At 50.9% G+C, this 18,603-nt stretch overlaps 1 protein-coding gene across 4 annotated transcripts; it reads left to right on the top strand.

The window, feature by feature from the left end:
* Positions 1-131: 131 nt before the first annotated feature.
* On the top strand, positions 132-16,796 carry LOC148644782 (otoancorin-like). Of its 4 annotated transcripts, XM_088612797.1 has the most exons (30): positions 132-624; positions 890-1,062; positions 1,534-1,633; positions 2,352-2,380; positions 3,119-3,149; positions 3,241-3,268; positions 3,623-3,704; positions 4,090-4,218; positions 4,844-5,076; positions 5,386-5,489; positions 6,064-6,164; positions 6,722-6,861; positions 7,439-7,562; positions 8,001-8,216; positions 8,557-8,724; positions 8,883-9,023; positions 9,177-9,232; positions 9,620-9,737; positions 10,129-10,211; positions 10,371-10,506; positions 11,240-11,430; positions 11,851-11,944; positions 12,227-12,359; positions 12,642-12,832; positions 13,057-13,212; positions 13,863-14,005; positions 14,088-14,224; positions 14,462-14,559; positions 14,817-14,988; positions 15,440-16,796. In XM_088612797.1, exons 3-30 carry the CDS (start codon positions 1,561-1,563, stop codon positions 15,520-15,522), a joined length of 3,390 nt encoding a protein of 1,129 aa, XP_088468923.1. In that variant the 5' UTR covers positions 132-624; positions 890-1,062; positions 1,534-1,560; the 3' UTR covers positions 15,523-16,796. The 4 variants fall into 4 exon arrangements, with proteins under 4 accessions (XP_088468923.1, XP_088468925.1, XP_088468922.1 ...); XM_088612799.1 differs by lacking the exon at positions 14,817-14,988; XM_088612796.1 differs by lacking the exon at positions 15,440-16,796 and having other exon boundaries at positions 14,817-15,423.
* Positions 16,797-18,603: the final 1,807 nt, after the last annotated feature.

Genomic DNA, 18,603 nt, shown 5'->3' with positions numbered 1-18,603 from the left:
TGTCTCCATCTGTTGCTTCAGCTGCTGTGCTGCAATTCCAATTCAATTCTGGTCTTGATCTGGTCTTAACGGTGCCGCCAAACTCACTTGATCGACCTAAAGTTTTGTTTTCATCAGCCGTGGATAAAATATCCACCTCTTCTCTGATTGCACGGGGGAAAAAAAATAAAAATAAAAACCTTATCCTTTTTTGTGAAGGCGGGGGGTGGGCTGGACTTTTTAAAGTTCAATGCATGTCCTGGGTGGGAGAGAAAGCGGCTAGCGCGGTTTTCCCCTGCAGGGGCTGTGCGCGCAGGCCAGTAACAGGGCCCTCAGAGTAACAGTAGCCGAGGGCTGAACGTGGAGAAGCCGGCAGCGCGCTCTCGGAGGTGCCAGCGCGAGCCCGGCACGGCGGGTGCCCCTCGAGGTGCTCTCACTGTACCTGATAGCCTGATGACGTCAGTGACCTCATTAGGTGCAGAATCTTAGGTTCCTTGTTCGTGGGATGGGATGGGGGGGGTTTGTTGGTGGAAGGGAGAGTTCTAGCACGGTCCAGATTCTCCAGGAGTCTCGGCAACGTGAAGGAAAACACGGCAGCAGCAGCAACAACAACAACAACAACAGCATCGCAGTCCAGAGAAAAAGGTAAGTCGCAGAGACGGAGATACTCTTCCCAGGTTCCATTAGCGTGAAGCAAAGTGTTTTCATTTGAGGCTGTAAACGACACCCTGCGCTACCTTTGGGTAAAGTGGGGCCGATCGGGTTTCTGCGGGCGCGCCGGGCGAGCTCTGCCTCCGGGGAAGGTCCCGCATGAATGCAGATGCGTCCCTTTCAATTCGGATGAATGGCTTTGTGGAGAGCCTTAGGGGGGGAGAAAAAACCGCTGTTCCCATGCCCGTGTTTCGCTCAGTTCTTCTGGACTCCGCCCGTTGACTTCTCGAGAGCACGGCCGCCTTTCGGATCCGTTTCTCCGGCGCCAAGGAAGAGGCTCGCGAGGCGGCGCCCGGAATGCTGCGGTGCGCGCGGGTCCCTTAATCGCCACCGACCGCCCGGGTTCACACGTGCTGGGGCCACGTTTCACAGGTGGGGGTTTTGCATGATTGACCCGTAAGAAACTTTTTTGTTTTTTTCCTTGACTAACCTGTATTTGTCTTCCACTTTTATTTGTATGCTATACTTTATTTTATTTTGTGCAATCAGTCCGCAGTTGAGTCTCCCTTTTGGCAAGAATGTCTTATGATGGCATGTTTAACACACCCTAGCGAGATACTGCTTCATTGAATTAAATTTCATTTTATTTGGGGAAAAAATGTCGCCAGTTCCGCAGGGAGGCCCTTATTCAAATGTTATATAATGTACAGTAACTCACAGATATCGCCATCGCAGATGTCCAAACTAATCTCTTCTTCTACTAAGACGCAAAATGAGAGCTCTGTCAGCCTCACGTACATTTTTATCAATGAGCCGGAATCGCTGGTTGATCAGTCCGGTTTTCAATATGAAGTCGATGCTCGAAGAATATCCAGGAAGCTGAGCCCTGCCGCTGTCCCGCAGGCTCGGAGCGCACGGCGACAGGTCGGGATGGACTGGAGCCCGTCGCTGTGTCTGCTGTGTCTCCTGCTGCCGCTGTCCGGCCCGCAACAGCCGCAGCCAGGTGAGCCACAGACCCCCCCGGACACGCAGGGAAGCGGAGCGGGACAGGGCCGTCCCTGAAAATAACCCATCGCACGTTCTGTCCACCTCTTCCGATCGCATCAGCTGGTGGTGGTTGGGAGGGGGGATTGTTAATTAAGCAAGTTATTTCAATTAGGTATTAAGAAACTGTCTTTGTCTCCTTGGGTCCTGGAGTGGGGCACCCCTGAATTCAAGATATTTTATAGGCTACAGTACATCCAGTTAATGCCAGGTGCACTAGGAGCTTAAGTCTGGTGTGTTGTTTAATACAGATAACTCAGGAGGAACCAATCCCGGTTCTAGGGACCCTGGATCTCCTGGCTCTCAGTCCAGCTCAGCTCCTCACTTCAGTGAATCTTAGCCGAACGGACAAGTTGCGTGTCTGGCCCCTTGGCGAGATGTCTTTAGTACCCAGAGGTTGTTGATTGTAAGCTTCTCGCGAGACGCCACAGAGCCATCGTGGGTTCCCACATGCTTAGGAACTGGACACAAAGGAATTGTCAGTCGCACCCGTTACTGGGTCTGCTGTGGGTCTGCTTATTTCATGGAGTGTCCAAGTGGGACAGAAACCAGCAGGTGTTGGGAACCCCGGGGCGACACCAGTAAGAAACGGTGTGGTACAGAAAGGTCTGAACAGAGGTTGCTGAGTGTTTATGACTGTAGTGAATGTTTAGGTCTCTGTGCTTCTATTCCCACAGAACTGCCAACTCTGGTGAAAAAAGCTCTGGTGAGTTTTCCGTCTTTTATTGGATTTCACACACATGAAAGTTTTATACGCGTCTCATCGTCGTCTCATTTTATGAATTTATGAACAGTTCCAAACTAGAGAGTAAGAGAAGGCCTTCCAGTCCATCTGGTAGTAAGTATTGATCCCAGGGTCTCACCCAGCTGTTTCGTAAGAGAAACCAAAGTTTTGTCTTGACTGGGCTGCTTGTTCAAACACTCATGATCTATCTGTGTGAAAAGACGTGCCTCCTGTTCTCGGTTTTAGATACCCTTAAATGTTTTTGTTATAGCTACAGTGGATATAAAAAGTCTACACACCCTTATTGAAATTGCAGGTTTTTGTGATGTAAAGCCAGAAATCCAGATAAATATGTCAGACATTTTTCCATCTTTAATGTGACCTTGCAACCAACACAATTCAAGAGAAAAACAGATAGAGAATCATTAGGAAAAATAATTAAAATGAAAAAAACCTGCAACACCTTTATAGCGTCTGTATATAGTGAAGATTTATTTAAAATCAAAGGCTGCTTCAAAAAATGATGGAACAAAGTTGGAAATTACTGATCTTTTGTTTTTAAAGTCTGAATAGAAAAAGTAATTTCTGGAATCCAGATGGAACAGGTGAAGTACTTGTCTGCTGTGGTTATAGAATCACAGTTTTTAAGGTTTACAGTATATGAGACAAATGTCATTTACTGGAACTGCAGATTGAAATTTTCCTTTTTTCACCGTTTAGGATGAATTCTTGGCCGGAAAATACCTTCAAGGTAACGTCACCGAACGCCTAAGCATTCCCAAATCTAACGAGGCTGGTCTGCGTCTGGCTGCAATCAACATCCTCCTCTTTCTTCTTTTCAGCTCTTGTTGATGCCTTCCTGTTCGCAAGGTACCGGTGTCTGCAGTGTGCTGACGTGACCTGCATCACAGGGACACGACAAGCCCCGGGCTTAATGCAGTGTTAAAGCCGTGTCTCTTAATGGCCAAGAGCTCTGGTGTGGAACCGGAGCCTGCGTGTTTTGGCGCTGTCGAGTTCGGCGGGGTCTGTTGAGCACAGAGGAGGGGACGTGGGCTCTCTGCTCGTGTGCTGCCTTCACAGCGCCTACAAGCATCACTGCAGAGCCGAGGGGCTGCCTGAGCCCGCGGGGGGTTTCTAGAATGGCGTTCAGAGGGTGGGTGAGTTGCTGGCGAGTGGCGCTGCGGTGCCTCAGTGCTGTTACTTTGCCCTGTGTTGTGCCCACAGCAAACAGCAGCCCTGGAGCCCTCTAGACGCCCTGCAGTATCTGCTCCTCAGGAACTCCTCCCTCAACATGGAGAGGATAACGGTGAGTGGTCCTCCTCTCTCCACCCCTCTCCTCTCCGCACTCGCCCTCCAACACAGATCAACCAGACTGGCCGGTTCATGCCCCTCCAGGGATGCCACTCAGAGCCTGCAATGACCCAGGCTAGTGGTCACTAGCAATTCATAACTAATTATTCCCTGAGATTGGCAGCAATACCCTCTTCCCAGGTCTTAAGATGATTTTAAGAGACTCGCCCAGGACTACAAGGACACTTGTAGGATTTCAGTCCTCTAGGACTGAGCTCCGCAGGTGTGCAGTCAGCACAAGTAAGTGCACATGGATTTGCAGCAGGCCAGATGTGAGGCACTAATAACACACAAGGGCAGTTCCAGTTTTGTGACATTCCTGCTCTCCCACCACCTCCCAGACCATCCTGAGGGACTACCAGAATGTTCTGATCCAGGAGCCCCAGCGGCTGGTCTCCGACCTCGGCACCCTGGACACCCAGCAGTTCACCACCGCCCTGCGGCTGCTCTTCTTGGGCAGGAAGGAGCAGGTCAGTCCGGCGGCTGCTCTCCCAGTGACCGAGTGTCCATCCACAGAAGAAAACACAAGCAGCTGCCCAGGTTGCTGTTGGCCTCAAGCAAGCTAAGATACCAAAGCAAGGTCAGGGCTTGTGCAAACAAACTGGATGGTTTGCAAGTAGAAAAAATCAAACTGATCTACATGAGGCAGTTCAGCTGCTTGAGCTCGTTCAGGGACAAACCAGAGAGAGCAGATGTATCTTCAGTATGGACTGAGACAGGAGCAAGGTACATGGAGGGCAAGGAGGCGTCTCTGAGCGTATGTGTCAGTAAACTCCAGAGTAAGGAGGATGAATTGTTGCCGAAGGAGTATCCTCAGGTGTAGCTTGATGTACGTGAGGATTTAGACCTGTTCAGGTTGGGCAAGTGCAGAGACACAGAAACCAAACTGAAGGGAATTGCATTCTGCATTTTTCAATGGGAGTTTCCCCACGGTGCTCAAAAGAGAGAATAGTGAAATGCAGGGAGACCGTGCCTCCTCCAGGCAGTGCAGGCACAGGGCTCAGCTAGAGTCAGGTGCCACCACAGTGCTCCCCTGTGCTGGTAAAGCAGAGCTGCACAGCTTACCCCAGGCCCCTCTGCCCCGCGCTGCTGCAGACCTCGCTGATCGATGTTGACTTTGACGTGATGAAGTCGGCGCTGGAGCGCAGCCCCGGGGGGAACCGCTCGCTGTTCGCGGTGGCCCGGGAGCGCTGCGTGCCGGCTCTGCGGAGAGGGACCTGTGTGGACCTGCTGGGCGCCATACTGAGCCTGTCCGCTGGGGAGTTTGTACAGGACGACTTCATCGCCCAGCTGCCCGCTGACCTGCCTGAGGACATCTTCAGGAACCTGTGAGTGTCGGCCATGGCGCCTCTCTGGAGGAGCCAGAACTGTGTCCTCTGGGGCGGAGACGGAGGATGTCTTGTGTCCCATTTCAGTCCCACTCTTAGCTCTTTGGAGAATGGGTCCGCAGGTGGACTGTGGTTTGCTTCGTTAGTTAGAACACTTACATTTCCAAAGCCTGGATTCCAGGGTTTGATCCCATCTTAACAGTATTCCTTTTATCCTGGAAAGACAAGATTCCACAGTCTTATGTAGAAACAGGCCTTCTCTAATTCCTCTATAACCTATCTTTCCTGCTCTGTCTCTCTGCCACACAGGACCGCTGTGTTTAAGGACCTGTATGACATGTTTTCAGCTGCCACTCAGAGATCCATCTACAAGTGGATCATACAGGGGCTCCAGAAGACCTCCAAATCAAACCGTAAACCGGCGTTCTAGCTCGCTTTCACTGCTTTTGAGCTGACTCGGGCGCTTTGTGCATTTAGCCACATGAAAAAAAACACAGGTGTTTTTATTCCTTAAAGTTTAGCAGCAACTTAGAAATGCATGTGGTGTGGATGTTGACAAAAATGGTCAGTTTTGGAGTTATTTTTCATGCATGCTTTTTGCATTTTCTCAAAAATGCTCAAGAAAAACCAAGCTCCAGGTAGTTTCTGGAGGTGGGCAGTGTAAAACGATCGTTGATTAATTTTGCCTTAATGAGGAAATTTGGCAACAAAGGTTTTTAGAAAAGATCAAAGACGGGTGGCCTGACTCTGCTTGTATTACTTATACTATAGAGCCACACCAGAACGTATGTCTCACCACAGAGTACAACACGATCCAGGGTCACACGAAAGGTGTCTGTAGCAGAGCTGGGGTGTGAACTGAGAGCATGATTGCAGGTTTACTGAGTAGAGCTCGCTTGTGCGGGAAGCTCCCATGAGGAAGTCAGCCTGAATGCTCGTGTCACTGTACATATTGCATCTGACATTGGCCTTCTCACCTGTGATCAGAGGGGTCGCAGTTCTGGGTCACTGCGGAGAACCTGTGGTTCCTGGGCAGGTACATCGTTCACCTGGCTGTGCACAACATCAACGGGATCAGCCTGAGTGAGGTGAGTGCACTTCTGTCTGCAGGTGCTGAAGTCCGCCTGGCCCCTCTCATCCTGTGTGCCTTCCCTTCTGAGAGTGTCTTGCAGTTATGTCACTTAAGCTGCAAAGTGAAGTAAATGGATACAAGATTTGGTCACAGAAAGTCTCATTTCTGAATCCTTCTTACAGTTGATATTAGAGAGTGCGTATATCTTGCTTGATTTATGATACTGATGGGGTTTTTTGTTGCTATAAATAAATTCAACGCAATGTACTTGTAAGCCATTGATGAAACAGCAGGTCTTTGGTGACAGCATTTTCAGTAGAACTAGACTACCTGTCTGTCTTGTGTCCGTTACCTGAAGTATCGCCAGTAAGGTGTTAAAAATCTAAAGTACCACTAAATGCATCAGTTTGACTGCCTCATTAAACTAGTTATTGGTAGTGCCATAAATATTGATTTGTGTCATATGGGTATTGGTCTCAATCAGTAATAGTCCTGTTACTGTCAGTGACATTGATGTGAAAGGTGGAGAGACCTGCCACAGTCCGGGTGTTTAAACCCTGTCTCATCTTCCAGATGCGCATGTTCATTAACTACGATAACGCCACCAAGCAGCTGGACTCCGTGTACGACATCAAACACGCCACTGCCAAGGCCTTCCTGCGGCGCGTCGGCGCGTGTGGGTTCGACATGGCCAACACCTCCATCGCTTACAGGTCTGCCCCCCTCCGCCCGGCCTGCGCTCCCCGCACGAGGAGGGGAGATCCCCGTTTGCCCCCTAGACCCCTGGCGTGGGCTGCATGTGGTCTGTCTGCACAACCTTTTTAGCACACGTTACAGAAGTCTTGGTCTGTTTTGAAACACGATTGCGTTTTCTTCTGAAGAAAGCCAGATGGTTTTGTAAGGGTCTGTAATGCCATGTGACGCCTTTCGTTTTCCAGGTGTCGCAACACATTTTTTTTTTACAAGATGAAATGTGAGTGTCTTTACATTCAAGCGTGAAGGAGGTGCTTTTAGAACTCCGTTTAAATGATTTACTCTTGCCATTCTTTTTTAAAATGCAGCCTTTCTAACATGTGTTGTGGATTACTAGTAGAATAAAGAAATAATGATAAGAAAGCAGCGACATCATATTTTCCCACATGAGAGCTCCAGCCGCTCCGTTTCTTTTCCGGACCTGTTTTGGAGTTTGCCATGTGGTCAGTCTGTGGCTCGGCCGTCCCGGGCAGTGTGTTTATGAGATGAGTGGTGGAACAGGGCTCAGATCTCGGCCCTGCGGTGTCTCCACTCCAGGCTGGGCCTGCTGGTGTGTTTCTATGACAACGCCCAGCAGCTGGACGTCGCTGATGCCCGCAGCCTCCTGCACCAGCTCATCAAATGCAACCAGCTGCGAGGAAACCAGGCGGATGTCCAGAAGGTGAGGGGCAACGCTGGGGGGGCACCGCACTGGGGGTGTCTTCAGGGAGCGCAGACCAGACACACTGAAAAGAGAGGCTGAGTAGATTCGTGCAGGGAGGAAAGTAACAGTCATGAGAGCCTGCAGAGGCACCTGGGAAAGACCTTGCTTGTCAGGCTGACAGACCGCAAGTGTAAGAACAGAGAAGAAATACACCACAGAGCATGCAGTTTAAAGCCACTTAATCTCAGCACAAACCCAAGTGTGCACATTATATTTTTATATTAGCCATTCCTTCACTGCTTCATTCTATATTTCTTTCTGTTAACTCTTCTCTTGTCTTTCTGTCTCTCTTCTCACTTCTCCTGACCTCCATTTCTTTCCCTCCTCTTTCCATCCCTTCCTTTCTCATGACCTCTGCCTTTCCCTCCTCCCTCCTGTCTCTCCCCACTCCTGCAGCTCAAGTCTCAGCTGCTGGCCATCGTGATGAGGAACCGGACCCTGAACGAGTCTCTGGGCTCGGTGTCGGATGCCGTGGTGGGCCTGACGCCCAGCCAGCTGGAGTCCCTCTCAGCCCAGGCGGTGCAGAGCTCCATCGCGGTGCTGCAGCAGGTCTCCGGCTGGACGCGCAGCCAGACCATCGTGCTGGTGCACAAGTACATCGGCACCAGCAAGGTGAGCCGGGATTGGCCACACATTCAGGGGAATGTAGTCTGGAAAAGCCCTTCCTCCCCCCAACACTCCAGGGAGCAGTTCTCTACATACACATCCCAGAATCTGTCCCATTCGCATCAGAGCAACAGCTTAATCCTATTGGAATAAATGGGCCCTGGTGTTATCTTCTGCTAATGCTCACCTCTCCTCACTCCAGCGCTGAGTGTCTGAGTCTTTTTAGCGGAGCAGGAATGTTGGCTGGCATTACAGGTCGCGTGGGCCTGGGCTGGTCTCAGTCGTCGTCAATCGTTTCTCTCCCTTCCTCTCTTCTCTTCCCTCCCCTCTCTCCGTCTGCCCGCAGTTCCTGTCTTTCAGTAACATCAGCCAGCTGGGCTCCCTGATCTCGGGAGTGGATGCCAATCTGTTCTACAGCGTGACCACGGAGGAGCTGTCGCGGGCGCTGGAGAGCACCCTGTCCCAGTACTCTGCTCAGCTCAACCCCGCGCAGCAGCACGCCATCGTCAGCCAGGTGCGCCCCGGCGGAGGCCGTACTGTCCATCTACAGCACGTGCGCCCCATGCCCGCCATAAGTGATGATGTGCTCGCCATTTAACGAGCTGTTGTCTGCAAGCCACTGCGCTAAAGGGAGATCTCCTGCGGCTCGGGCTGCGTCCTGTTTCCGGGCAGATGCTGACGGCCGCGGACGTGGGGGCTGTAGTGAGGCGGATCCCGGGCCTGTTCTTCCTGGAGGTGTCGCTGTCCACCCTGCTGAGGCTGCCGAGCCTGGAGACTGAGGAGCTGGAGCAGAAGCAGCTGACTCGCAGCCAGGTAGGGGCGCCGCCCCTGGGACGGGACGGGAACACACTCCCAGGTCCCCAGACCCTCTCGGGAAGTTCCTTCTCCATGCTGACGCTTGACCGGTGGTTCCTCAGAGCAGTGCATCAGCTGACCGAGCCTTTCTGTGGTTCTCTCTCTGCCTAGGCCTTCTTCTTGTACGGGTCACTCTCCAGAAGGACTTCCACCACGGACTTGATCAGGTGAGAGTCTGGGAGCAGACGTGTCGATCTCGGTGGACGTTCACTGTCGCAGCTCCGTCACAGGGCAGCCTGGTCTTGTCGTCTCTCGAGCAGGTCTGGTTAGCCCCAGGCGCGACTCCAGCGTTGGGTCTCATGTTCTTATCCCTTTAAAAATCTGATGTAGATGAAACCCCACTACCTTAGTTGGATTAAGGTTTGCTCCCCCACTCTCTTTCCTGGGGGCTTTATTGAGTTGGTCTTCTCAATTAACAGAAGGGCTGATTGAAGAGCTCAGCAGTAGGGTAATGCCGGCCTTGTACAGGTGTGTCTGGGAGAGGTGAGGCTGAACACCTACTGGGCTGCCACCCAGCCAGTGACTCCCTGTCTGTGTGCCTCTGTGACTCACAGCACTGGACAGCTCCTGAAAGGCATCTCCTGCGAGGACATCCAGAGAATGAACAGCAGCTCCTTCGTCACCAACTTCACCCTCTTCGAGAAGAACTTCCACCTCCTCTCACCTTTCCAGGTACTGAGCTCCACGGGGTCAGGGTGGGTGAGGGGGGGGGTGCAGGGCGTGTAGCCCGGCTCTTCGGCTAGATTCTTTTTAAACTGGGTATGTACAGGTGCACTCAGGAATATCTCATAGAAATGAATGTGGTTTTATTGGTTATGTGCAGCGCTGGCTTCAGTTTCAATACTGGTGCTGTGTGCCATGTAGCTTATACATTCCAGAGAGTGCTGTGTTTGGGATTTGAGCAGGGGACTGAGCGAGGCTTGGTGAGGTTAGGGGGTCAGTGTGAGTTTAGCCACAGGGCGAGACCTGGAGTTGGAGCAGGGAGTAAATATGTGCTGCAGACTCGAATCGCTGATGCGTTAATGCTGAAAGAATAACGCCTCTCCTCTGCTGGCTGTGTCAGATGAACTGCCTGGCCTGGAAGTACTGGGAGGTACTACAAACCACCAACACGACGATCCCCCCGCTACTGCTGTCTGTGCTCCCGTGAGTGTCGCCGAAGTGCCCACCTTCGTGTTGCACGCGGGATACGTGCCGTGCAGGGTCATTGTACAGTTTGAGCACATGTGTGCCTCGTCAGCTCAGTGGGGTGGGGATGCAGTCCATCGGTGCAGTGCCCTCGCCAGCCTCTGTCTCTCCCTGCAGTGTGGAGTACCTGGACAACATGCCCACCTCCTCCTGCAAGAGTTTCCTGGGGGCTCTGGGCCGGGTCAGCCTGGACCTGCTGACCGTCTACGAGGAGAAACAGGAGGCCGTCATCAAGAAAGTGCTGCAGTGTCTGGTGAGTGCTTGGACCCCGAGCCCTGCCAGCCTCGCTCCCTGGGAGAGTCTCTGGGCAGTGGAGGAGTCAAAGGTCACAGCAGAAGAGCTCAGGGTCTGCAGCCATCCTGCTCCCAGTTGCAAATGCACTTGAGCTTCCTGTTCTCGTGGAATTGCATGACTAACCAAGAGCCACCAAGTGGTTGTAGGAGTAAGGCACTAGCTGCCCAGCCATGTGGTTGGAGCCGATACTCAGGCTTCTTTCAAAAGATGGCTGGATTCTGTCCTTGGATCAGTTAACTACTAGCTACAAAACGTGCTAGATGGGCTCTGTAAGGTCAGAGCAGGTTCTGTTGTGCCCCTCCAGGTCAGGCACAAACTAGTTTTCTGCTAGTCTGCAGCCTGTGGGGTGTGCAGCTGGTTACATATTGGGTTATTTTTCAGAATGTACTACTGATCTGCTCGAAACAGTCCAGCAGTGATGATGTCACTTCCTCTGCTCACCACTACTTCCCATTAGAGAATAAGACATCCTGACCTCCTGTGGTGCTGCTGGATACTTTGACATTGTTGCACCCTTGACAGATCCTGCACACATTCAGCCTCACGTGGGCTCCTCCGTACAGTGCAGGGGAAGCCACAAGCCAGGGTGATCAATCCCTTTAGCCCTGCAGTGAAAAAGCGAGAGTCTGTGTGCCTCTCTGCCCCCTGGAGGAGGAGGAGGAGGCTCGAGCCGCGTGTGTCTGCTGTTGCAGGGCGAAGGGGTCAGGGATGAGTACGACGTGGACGTCATGGGGCAGCTCCTGTGCCACCTGCCCGCCAACACCATCCGCGCGCGCATCGCCCCCCCAGCCCTGCCAGCCGCCCTGCGCCAGTTCCGGAGCTGCCCGAAGCTCAGCCAGGAGCAGAAGGACGCGGTCAAGAGCAAGATGGCACAGCTATACGGGTGAGCTCCTTCCTCTCCACCGATCGACAGCGTGGCTAGGGGTGACAGCAGGGGTGACTGTGTTAGTGCTCGTTTCTGTAATGCAGTTAAGGGGACTAGCAGGGACACTGCTATTACTCAATCATTTTGGACAACAGCAATCTGATCTGGTGGGCACCACAATTAAGCCCTCTATATTGAATAAAATGAAATATAATTATAGTAGCTGTAGTAACATCATTAGTTGCAAGTGGTATTTCTATACCAAAGACAATCGCAGCCTCACTAATGTTAAAAACGTTTTTCGACCTCACATTTTCTTGTCTGTGATGAATGTTGGGCTCAGCATTTAATGGGTGCTGTGCTGGCTGTATGTTGGACCCTGGTCTGCTGTATGCACAATTGCTCCCATTCCTTTCTTCACTGGTGTGAACTGTGCAGGAGCCCGCAGGGCTGGAGCGCAGAGCTGGCGCAGGACCTGGGCCCGCTGGTCACCCTGCTGTCCAGGGAGGAGATCACCGCCATCGCCAACAAGGTGCTTTCAGACCGTAGCCACTCTTGAGTTGTTACTTAGGCACTGTTCTTATTCACAAATGAAACGTTCTAGGCCTTGTGGATCAGTGAAACGTTGGTAAGACATGAATCTAATGAAGAATGTGCTCATCTGGATGCTGCACGCATCTCTCTTTCTTCAGTCCTGAACCAATGTCCACTCATTGCTCCCTTCCAATAAAGGTACTGATTTCACTCCTTGACGTTTTCTCTCCCCTGCCTCCTCCTGTCATTCCCTTCTCCTCGCTGCCTCTCCCTCGCACAGTACCCAGAGGAGGTGCTGCCGTTGGCCGCGAGTGGAGCAGGAGGCTCTGTGCCAGAGGAGTTTCTAGCTGCCCTGTTTGACTCTGTGCGTGGGACTGGCGCCGGAGAAATCACAGCCACCGATCCAGAGTCAGGTAAGAGATACAGCGCCCAGTCTCAGCCACACACCGCAGCACACCTGTGACCTGTGACCATGCCGCATTTCCACAAAACACTTCTGTATTGGAGCCCCACATTGGGAGTATGGTACATGTGTGGAAATTGCAGCAGGTTTTGCAGACATTGAGAATTCCTGACATTGCAACACCGGTTTACAGTTACGTGGTTATGAAACTCTTTTTGTGCTGTTTTCTTCATTGGTCTGAGACATCAGAGCCCCACAGTAGTCAAAAAAGGCTTTGGCATTGCTCTCCCAGCACAGTGCGATGCAGTCAGAGCGCCATCTGTTGACGAGATCAGGAAGCTGCTGGAGGCCAATGTTTATTGGTCAGACGTGGAGCTGCAGTGCATGAGCGATGACACCTTCACTCAGACTGTGGAGCTGCTGGGGTCTGTGAGCCGATACAACATGTCCCAGCTCAGCACGCTCAAGACCCGGGCCATGCAGGTGTGTTCTGTCTTCTCTACTGCTCTCCACCGACCTTTGAGCGCTGATTGTGTATTATTGTGGTAACATTATAAAATACACCATAATTAGCTTTTCTGCATATCTGTATCGTGATAACTCTTCTTTAATTGAACTGATTATTGACATTGCCTCCTTGGACTAAATTAGTACAAGTTCTAGGTGAGGGGCAGGAGTGATCTCTGTCCTTCCTCTTCCTGAGCCAGGCATGGGGCGCCCTATCCACCTGGAAGAGTTACCACGTGATCTCTCTGGGTGCGATTGCACTGGCCTTAACAGTGGAGGACATCCAGGAGCTGGACCTGAGCTCCATCGACACGCTGACTGCGCTGAGCCAGCAGACAGCCTGGAGTCCACAGCAGGTCTCTAGCTGACGTCCTCACACGCTACACACAGCTAGTGCACATTTCATCTAGAAATTGTATGACACGTTTCCCTGAATGCACAAGAAAATTAAGAATTTAAACAAGGTCTTGTTGCTTTGATGCATTGAGAATGGCTTGTGAATGAGAAATGGGGATGATTGGAGAGTGCCAGTTTAGAGGACACATTTTGCCTTGATGGTCAGATAAGATAATAAATTCATGGAAGGGGAAAGTGATATTCCTCGGTCTAAATATGAAATCCTGTTGTCCTGCTGTAAGTGATTTTACAGCTGGTGTTCTGAATGCATGGTCTAGCCCCTTGGCTTAAAATGAGAATTTAGCCTGATGATGATAATGATGATGACGATTATTATTATTATATCATTTCAGTTATAATAATTGAATGCATTGGGCCTCTGTTTAAGTGAGTGAGTGTGTGAACAGCAAGAGCCTCATGGTGTCTGCACTGTGCTCAGAGCGCAGGAGTACAGGTTCTCCAGCTCTGGATGGGACAAAGAGGAGCTACATAGAGACACCGATATTAATAGGCCTTAACTGTATTGGTTGTAACACACCGTGTCAGTGTCCTTCTTATATTATGAACTGTATGTGACTGTACCGCTGTCTCTCTGTCCGTGGCCCCCCAGCTGTCTAGCCTGCTGTCCCGGTTCCTGGAGACATCTGGCTTGACCTTGGCGACCCTGCGGGGGTCTGACCTTGCTGGGCTGGGGGTGATCCTGTGCGGGGTGGAGCCCAGCCAGGTGCACCTCATCGGCCCTGCGGCGTACAGGTGAGTCTGGGGGGTGGTGTTGAGCAGCAGGGGTGGTACTGGGGGAGCTGTGCATTCACGCTGTGCCCACTGTGCCTGGCAGTGCTACGGCGGCCCGCATCGGCACGCTGCCCTGTGCCCAGCCCGTGCTGCGGGAGCTGAAGAAGACCGCGGAGAGGGTGTTTGGGGCCGTCGGCACCTGGAACAGCTCCGTGCTGCAGGAGGTGGGGGCTGTGGCAGGTGGGCGTCCTTTAAAACTGGCTCACGTCTCCGGTTCAGTCTCTCCGTCTCGCCAGATTATTGTGTGAAGATTTATCACAGACGTCTGGATGGGGTGCTGTCCTTTTGTATATACCGAGAAGGAGTTGGGCCAATTTGTCTGTACACATGATGTCTCTTTAGCATGCGGTGCCACAGCAGCATGCACGACATGCAGCACAAGACCTCCACAAGTAGTTCTTTCTGCCCTTACTGCAGCTGGGATGACTGTGGAGGAGCTCAGGGCCCTGCGTGCAGAGCTGATGCCCTATCTGCAGCCAGGGGCCGTCGCTGCCATCCCCCCCGAGCACTTCAGGGTGAGTGGAGCTGGGAAGCTGCGCCCTGCGGTACACTCAGCTAATAACCCCGCATGCGCACGTTTCCTGTCATCTGTCCTTCTTGCATGTCCTTGAGACGTTGCGAGACAATCTCTTGGGGCCTGAGCCCGGGATGGCTTGACGCTGAAGGAGCGAGTGGTGCGGCGTGCTTGCGTGTCCTGCGGTGCGTGTGCGGTGCTCTTGCCTGGCCAGTGCACGCCTGACAGTGTGTCTGCCCCTGTGATCCCCCGGGGCAGGAGCTCTCCCGGGAGCAGATTCAGAGCCTGGGCCCGGAGAACGCGGCGGCAGTGACTCCTTCCCAGTGTGCCCACCTGAGCCAGGAGCAGCTGCAGGGCCTGCAGGCGGCACGAGACGGGCTGAGAGACAGCCATGTCAGTGCCAACCAGAGCCCGGGCACCGTCAACTCCGGTACAGGCCAGACTCTTCCTTCCTTCCTCTTCCTAAACAGCGCCGCCTCTCTACTTCAACACAATCGCATCACGCGGTTTCTAAAACTCAGAATCTGTACTTTTTATAGAAGAGCAATGTGCCCTTCCCTGTAGGACTTTCCACAAACAGCCTTCCATAATCCCGAGCTCCATGCTGCCCTGACACCAGTACAGTTCTGCATTTCCCAGACATGTTTTCTTGATGTAATCGACTCGCATATGTTGCTGAGCCGAGCTCGACAGGCTCCGCTCCATGTGACTGCAGCTCCAGCAGCAGCACGATGAAGCTCAGCATGTGAGATAGAGCTCCTTCTGCTTTCCTGGTGTAGCATTGCTCCTTGTTTACTACCCAGCCCGAGGGATGGCCACAGGTGCGGGCTCTTTCCACAACGCAGTCTCTGTTCACGGCCGCTCTTTGTGTTCCTGTGCAGGGGCCCGCCTTCGTTTCTGCTCTCCGCTGTGGCTCTGGACAGCGTGCTCCTGCGGATGCCTCCTCGGGGAGAGACTGCTATAGCAGCTCCTGGACGCCCGAGGAGCTGCAGAGACGAGCGCTCTTGTTCAACATGCTGCCAAAAGTGATGCCAACGATTTTGTAAAAAAAAAAAAAAGACATCTTTGACCATTGTGTTTTGCTTGTGAAACGTACAAAAGAATGTGTAGGCCTAGGTTACTGTAGAGCAGATAGCACAGGGTCTGTGTGCTTGAGCAGCAGGCTAAAAGGAGTTGAGGTGTAGACCTTGCACATTGTTTCATTCCATAATTTAGTACATTTTCTGCCTGCGAGAACTTTTGTGCTATTTACACTTTGTATCTGAATATTGGCTTCTTGCCTTAAAAGAATGTTTTTAACTAGTTATGCAGGTAGCGTTTGAGTTAGAGCTCGGAAACTCCACAGGAGAGCTGTGGGATTCCATGTGGAGAGGTGGCAATGGCGAATGCATCTTCTAAGCACTGCAGTGATGGAGCGGTTTGCCCCCTCTTGTCTGAATACCTCTCCTTTCACACTTGGGGTTCAGGTATCCCCAACAACAACAGACACAGTATCTGTCTCACATAAGTTCTGATTTAATTCTCTCATTCTGATCACAGCTTCTTGAGAGAACTGGAGGGCTTTTCGAGACCTTGAAAGAAAGCCCACCATGATGTCACATATTTCACAGAGGAGCTGAGAGTGATATAATTTGCTATGTGCGAAGGCAAGCCTAGTGAGTAACGTTTTGGACAAGTGTTAATAAGCGCTGGTGTAAATTAGTGTCTGTTAGGGTCCTAGAGTTTCAGTACAGAGTAGGTACATGGGATTGTCTGATTACAAACTCCCTGTGACTTTGTAGCATCTGCAATTGCTTGCCAAGGAGTATTTAAAAGTACTGGGTTATGTTGCATGTTGAAAATGTAAAAGCGTAGTGCAGTATGAGTCCAAGTTAATGACATCACATTCTGTATAAAACTCTATATGAAATACTGGATTGCTTCTGTTCTACTTCTAACGACCTTTTTGGAAATTAGCAGGTTAATGACCATGCAGCAATACCCATAGTGGATGTGAGCCAACAGGAGTACATGCTTAGTGTAGGAACTGATGTTTAGAGTAATGAAGTAGTATCCTTGCAGGAGGAGACCACAGACACAGTTCTTATTTGCAACACGTGTAAAGCTGCCACTTTCTTTAATTTTATATGCTTCAACTTACTGTTCTCTTTTTACAATGTGAAATTCACTGTGAGGGTCTTCACAACAAATTAATGATATATTTGATAACCAATAAACAGATTTTATTGTAACACATCATTTATTGTGGTTTCACAGCTGTAACGCCGAGTGACTTCGAAACATTCTCCTTCCGGCTCACAGCTCTCACGCCCAGTCGTCTCCCAGACTGGCCGCTGTGATCAGTCCGTTTGCTCTGGGCTTTAATTACACCCCCTGTCAGAAAGGCAAGTTCTCAGCCCGGTGCTTGTGCCAGACTCCAGTAGGGTAGTTTGCCATTGCTGAGCTACTTCATCTATGCTTCAAAAGGGCTGTATGAGGAACACCTGTGGAACCTTCAGTATACCCCCTGTGTGTGACTGTCACACTGATTTAGTGCTGATCCCACTTTAAAAGCTCTTCTGTTTCGCATCTGCAATTGCACTAGGGGGTAGCAAAATTGAGAAAACTTGTCTTTTGTGGATAGGCCAGATGATTTTACTCCTAAGCTGCAGCACTATCAAATGCACAATGCCTGTGCTTCTCTGTTTGGTTTTCCGTGTGATCTGCACTCCAGAACATGCTTGTGCAGCTTAAAGGGGTTTTCTTTCACTCGTTTGAGTTTACAGTAGTTTTCATTCCACTTTGGCCCTGTTTACTCAACCACAAGCCCTTCAGAAAGCAGGTCAGACCGGCACCTTGCTTTGTCCTGGTTCGAGAGAAACAGAGGCGCTGTGTGGAGCAGCAGTTAGGGGCTCTGGACACGTCACTGGAAGCTTGTGGGTTCAAATTCCAGCTGAGACACAGGTAATACACCCTGGACTGCTGTATTTCACTGAATTATGCCAGTTGTATAAATGGGTGCAAATTAACATAGGAGTGTAGGTCAAATAAACTGACAATAATAAGGTCTTGGGGCCATGAATGGCCCATGTTGCAAACACTGGAAAGACTAAAAGAGCACTTGTAACCTACTGTATCTGTGTTGCCTGCAGTGTTAGGGCTCCCATCAGGCTTGTAGAGTTTTTAGTTTTATCTCCGACTTGCACCATTTGCTCTGTGCTTCAGTATCGGAATGCATTGGAGGAAATGCATCCTTTATTCAGCAAACCCCAAACATTCAGCCCCTAGATGCATCAAGGGAGAGATTAATTTAAAAATGACTTTTAGACACAATATTGGATAAAACGCTTAGAAGATGGACAGACGTAATTGAAATAACTCTTTAAATAGAACATTTTTCTATGTGTTTCGGACGCACTGTCTCTAATGTGATTCGTACTTTCCGTTAAACGGACTGCTTTATTCTTAATAAAGCAATAATTTTTGACATGGTGCTCCGACATCCTTGACAGATGTTGCTAGGCGCTGCTCGGGTTTAGGATACACATCCGGTTGCATTGGGTGTGCTCAGCTGACTCACAGCCACAGGCCCCGCCCCCACGCCGGCCCCTGGACGTGGCGATTGGACAGAAGGGGTGGTGATGGTGTGGTTGCGTCATCAACAATTTAAAGGCATATCTGCGGCCGTCTGGTGGTGTGCGCCGACAAAAAAAGGCTTAAACGGGACAGTTTGGAGTGTCTTATGAATGAGAGCCCCTCTGTGTTGTTATTTTGTAAAAGTAAATACAAAATAACTCTAGCACTATAAATACGATAAGGTCAACTATAATCACTGCACTCAATCACTTTAACGGGTTGATGTTCATAAAACTTTTCTCGAAACAATGCAATGTATTGGCAAAGCAAGTCTTCTATGCAAACTTTCATTTTGCTGTGAAAGAGCAGGACTGAAATCAACGCGCGACCTTGTGCATCAAAGGAAGTGCCGTCAGTCCTGCGGAGTGTTGATCTGGGCACTCCGGGCCATTGCATTGATCACAGGGGTTGGGGGTGAGAAGTTCGCCTT

This window comes from Lepisosteus platostomus, chromosome 19, assembly GCF_059453375.1.
Source record: "Lepisosteus platostomus isolate fLepPlt1 chromosome 19, fLepPlt1.hap1, whole genome shotgun sequence".
In the NCBI taxonomy this organism is placed as follows: Eukaryota; Metazoa; Chordata; class Actinopteri; order Semionotiformes; family Lepisosteidae; genus Lepisosteus; species Lepisosteus platostomus.
The sequence above is the reverse complement of the archived record's forward strand: the minus strand, read 5'-3'. Positions and strand labels throughout refer to the sequence as shown.

What these genes read in the sequence shown, in the direction of transcription:
- LOC148644782 (XM_088612800.1), top strand. Translation starts at nt 1,561, where the DNA reads ATGGACTGGAGCCCGTCGCTGTGTCTGCTGTGTCTCCTGCTGCCGCTG. An exon ending in AGTACATCGGCACCAGCAAG is followed by an intron (nt 8,217 to 8,556) that starts GTGAGCCGGGAT and finishes GTCTGCCCGCAG; the next exon opens with TTCCTGTCTTTCAGTAACAT. An exon ending in TCAAGACCCGGGCCATGCAG is followed by an intron (nt 12,833 to 13,056) that starts GTGTGTTCTGTC and finishes TTCCTGAGCCAG; the next exon opens with GCATGGGGCGCCCTATCCAC.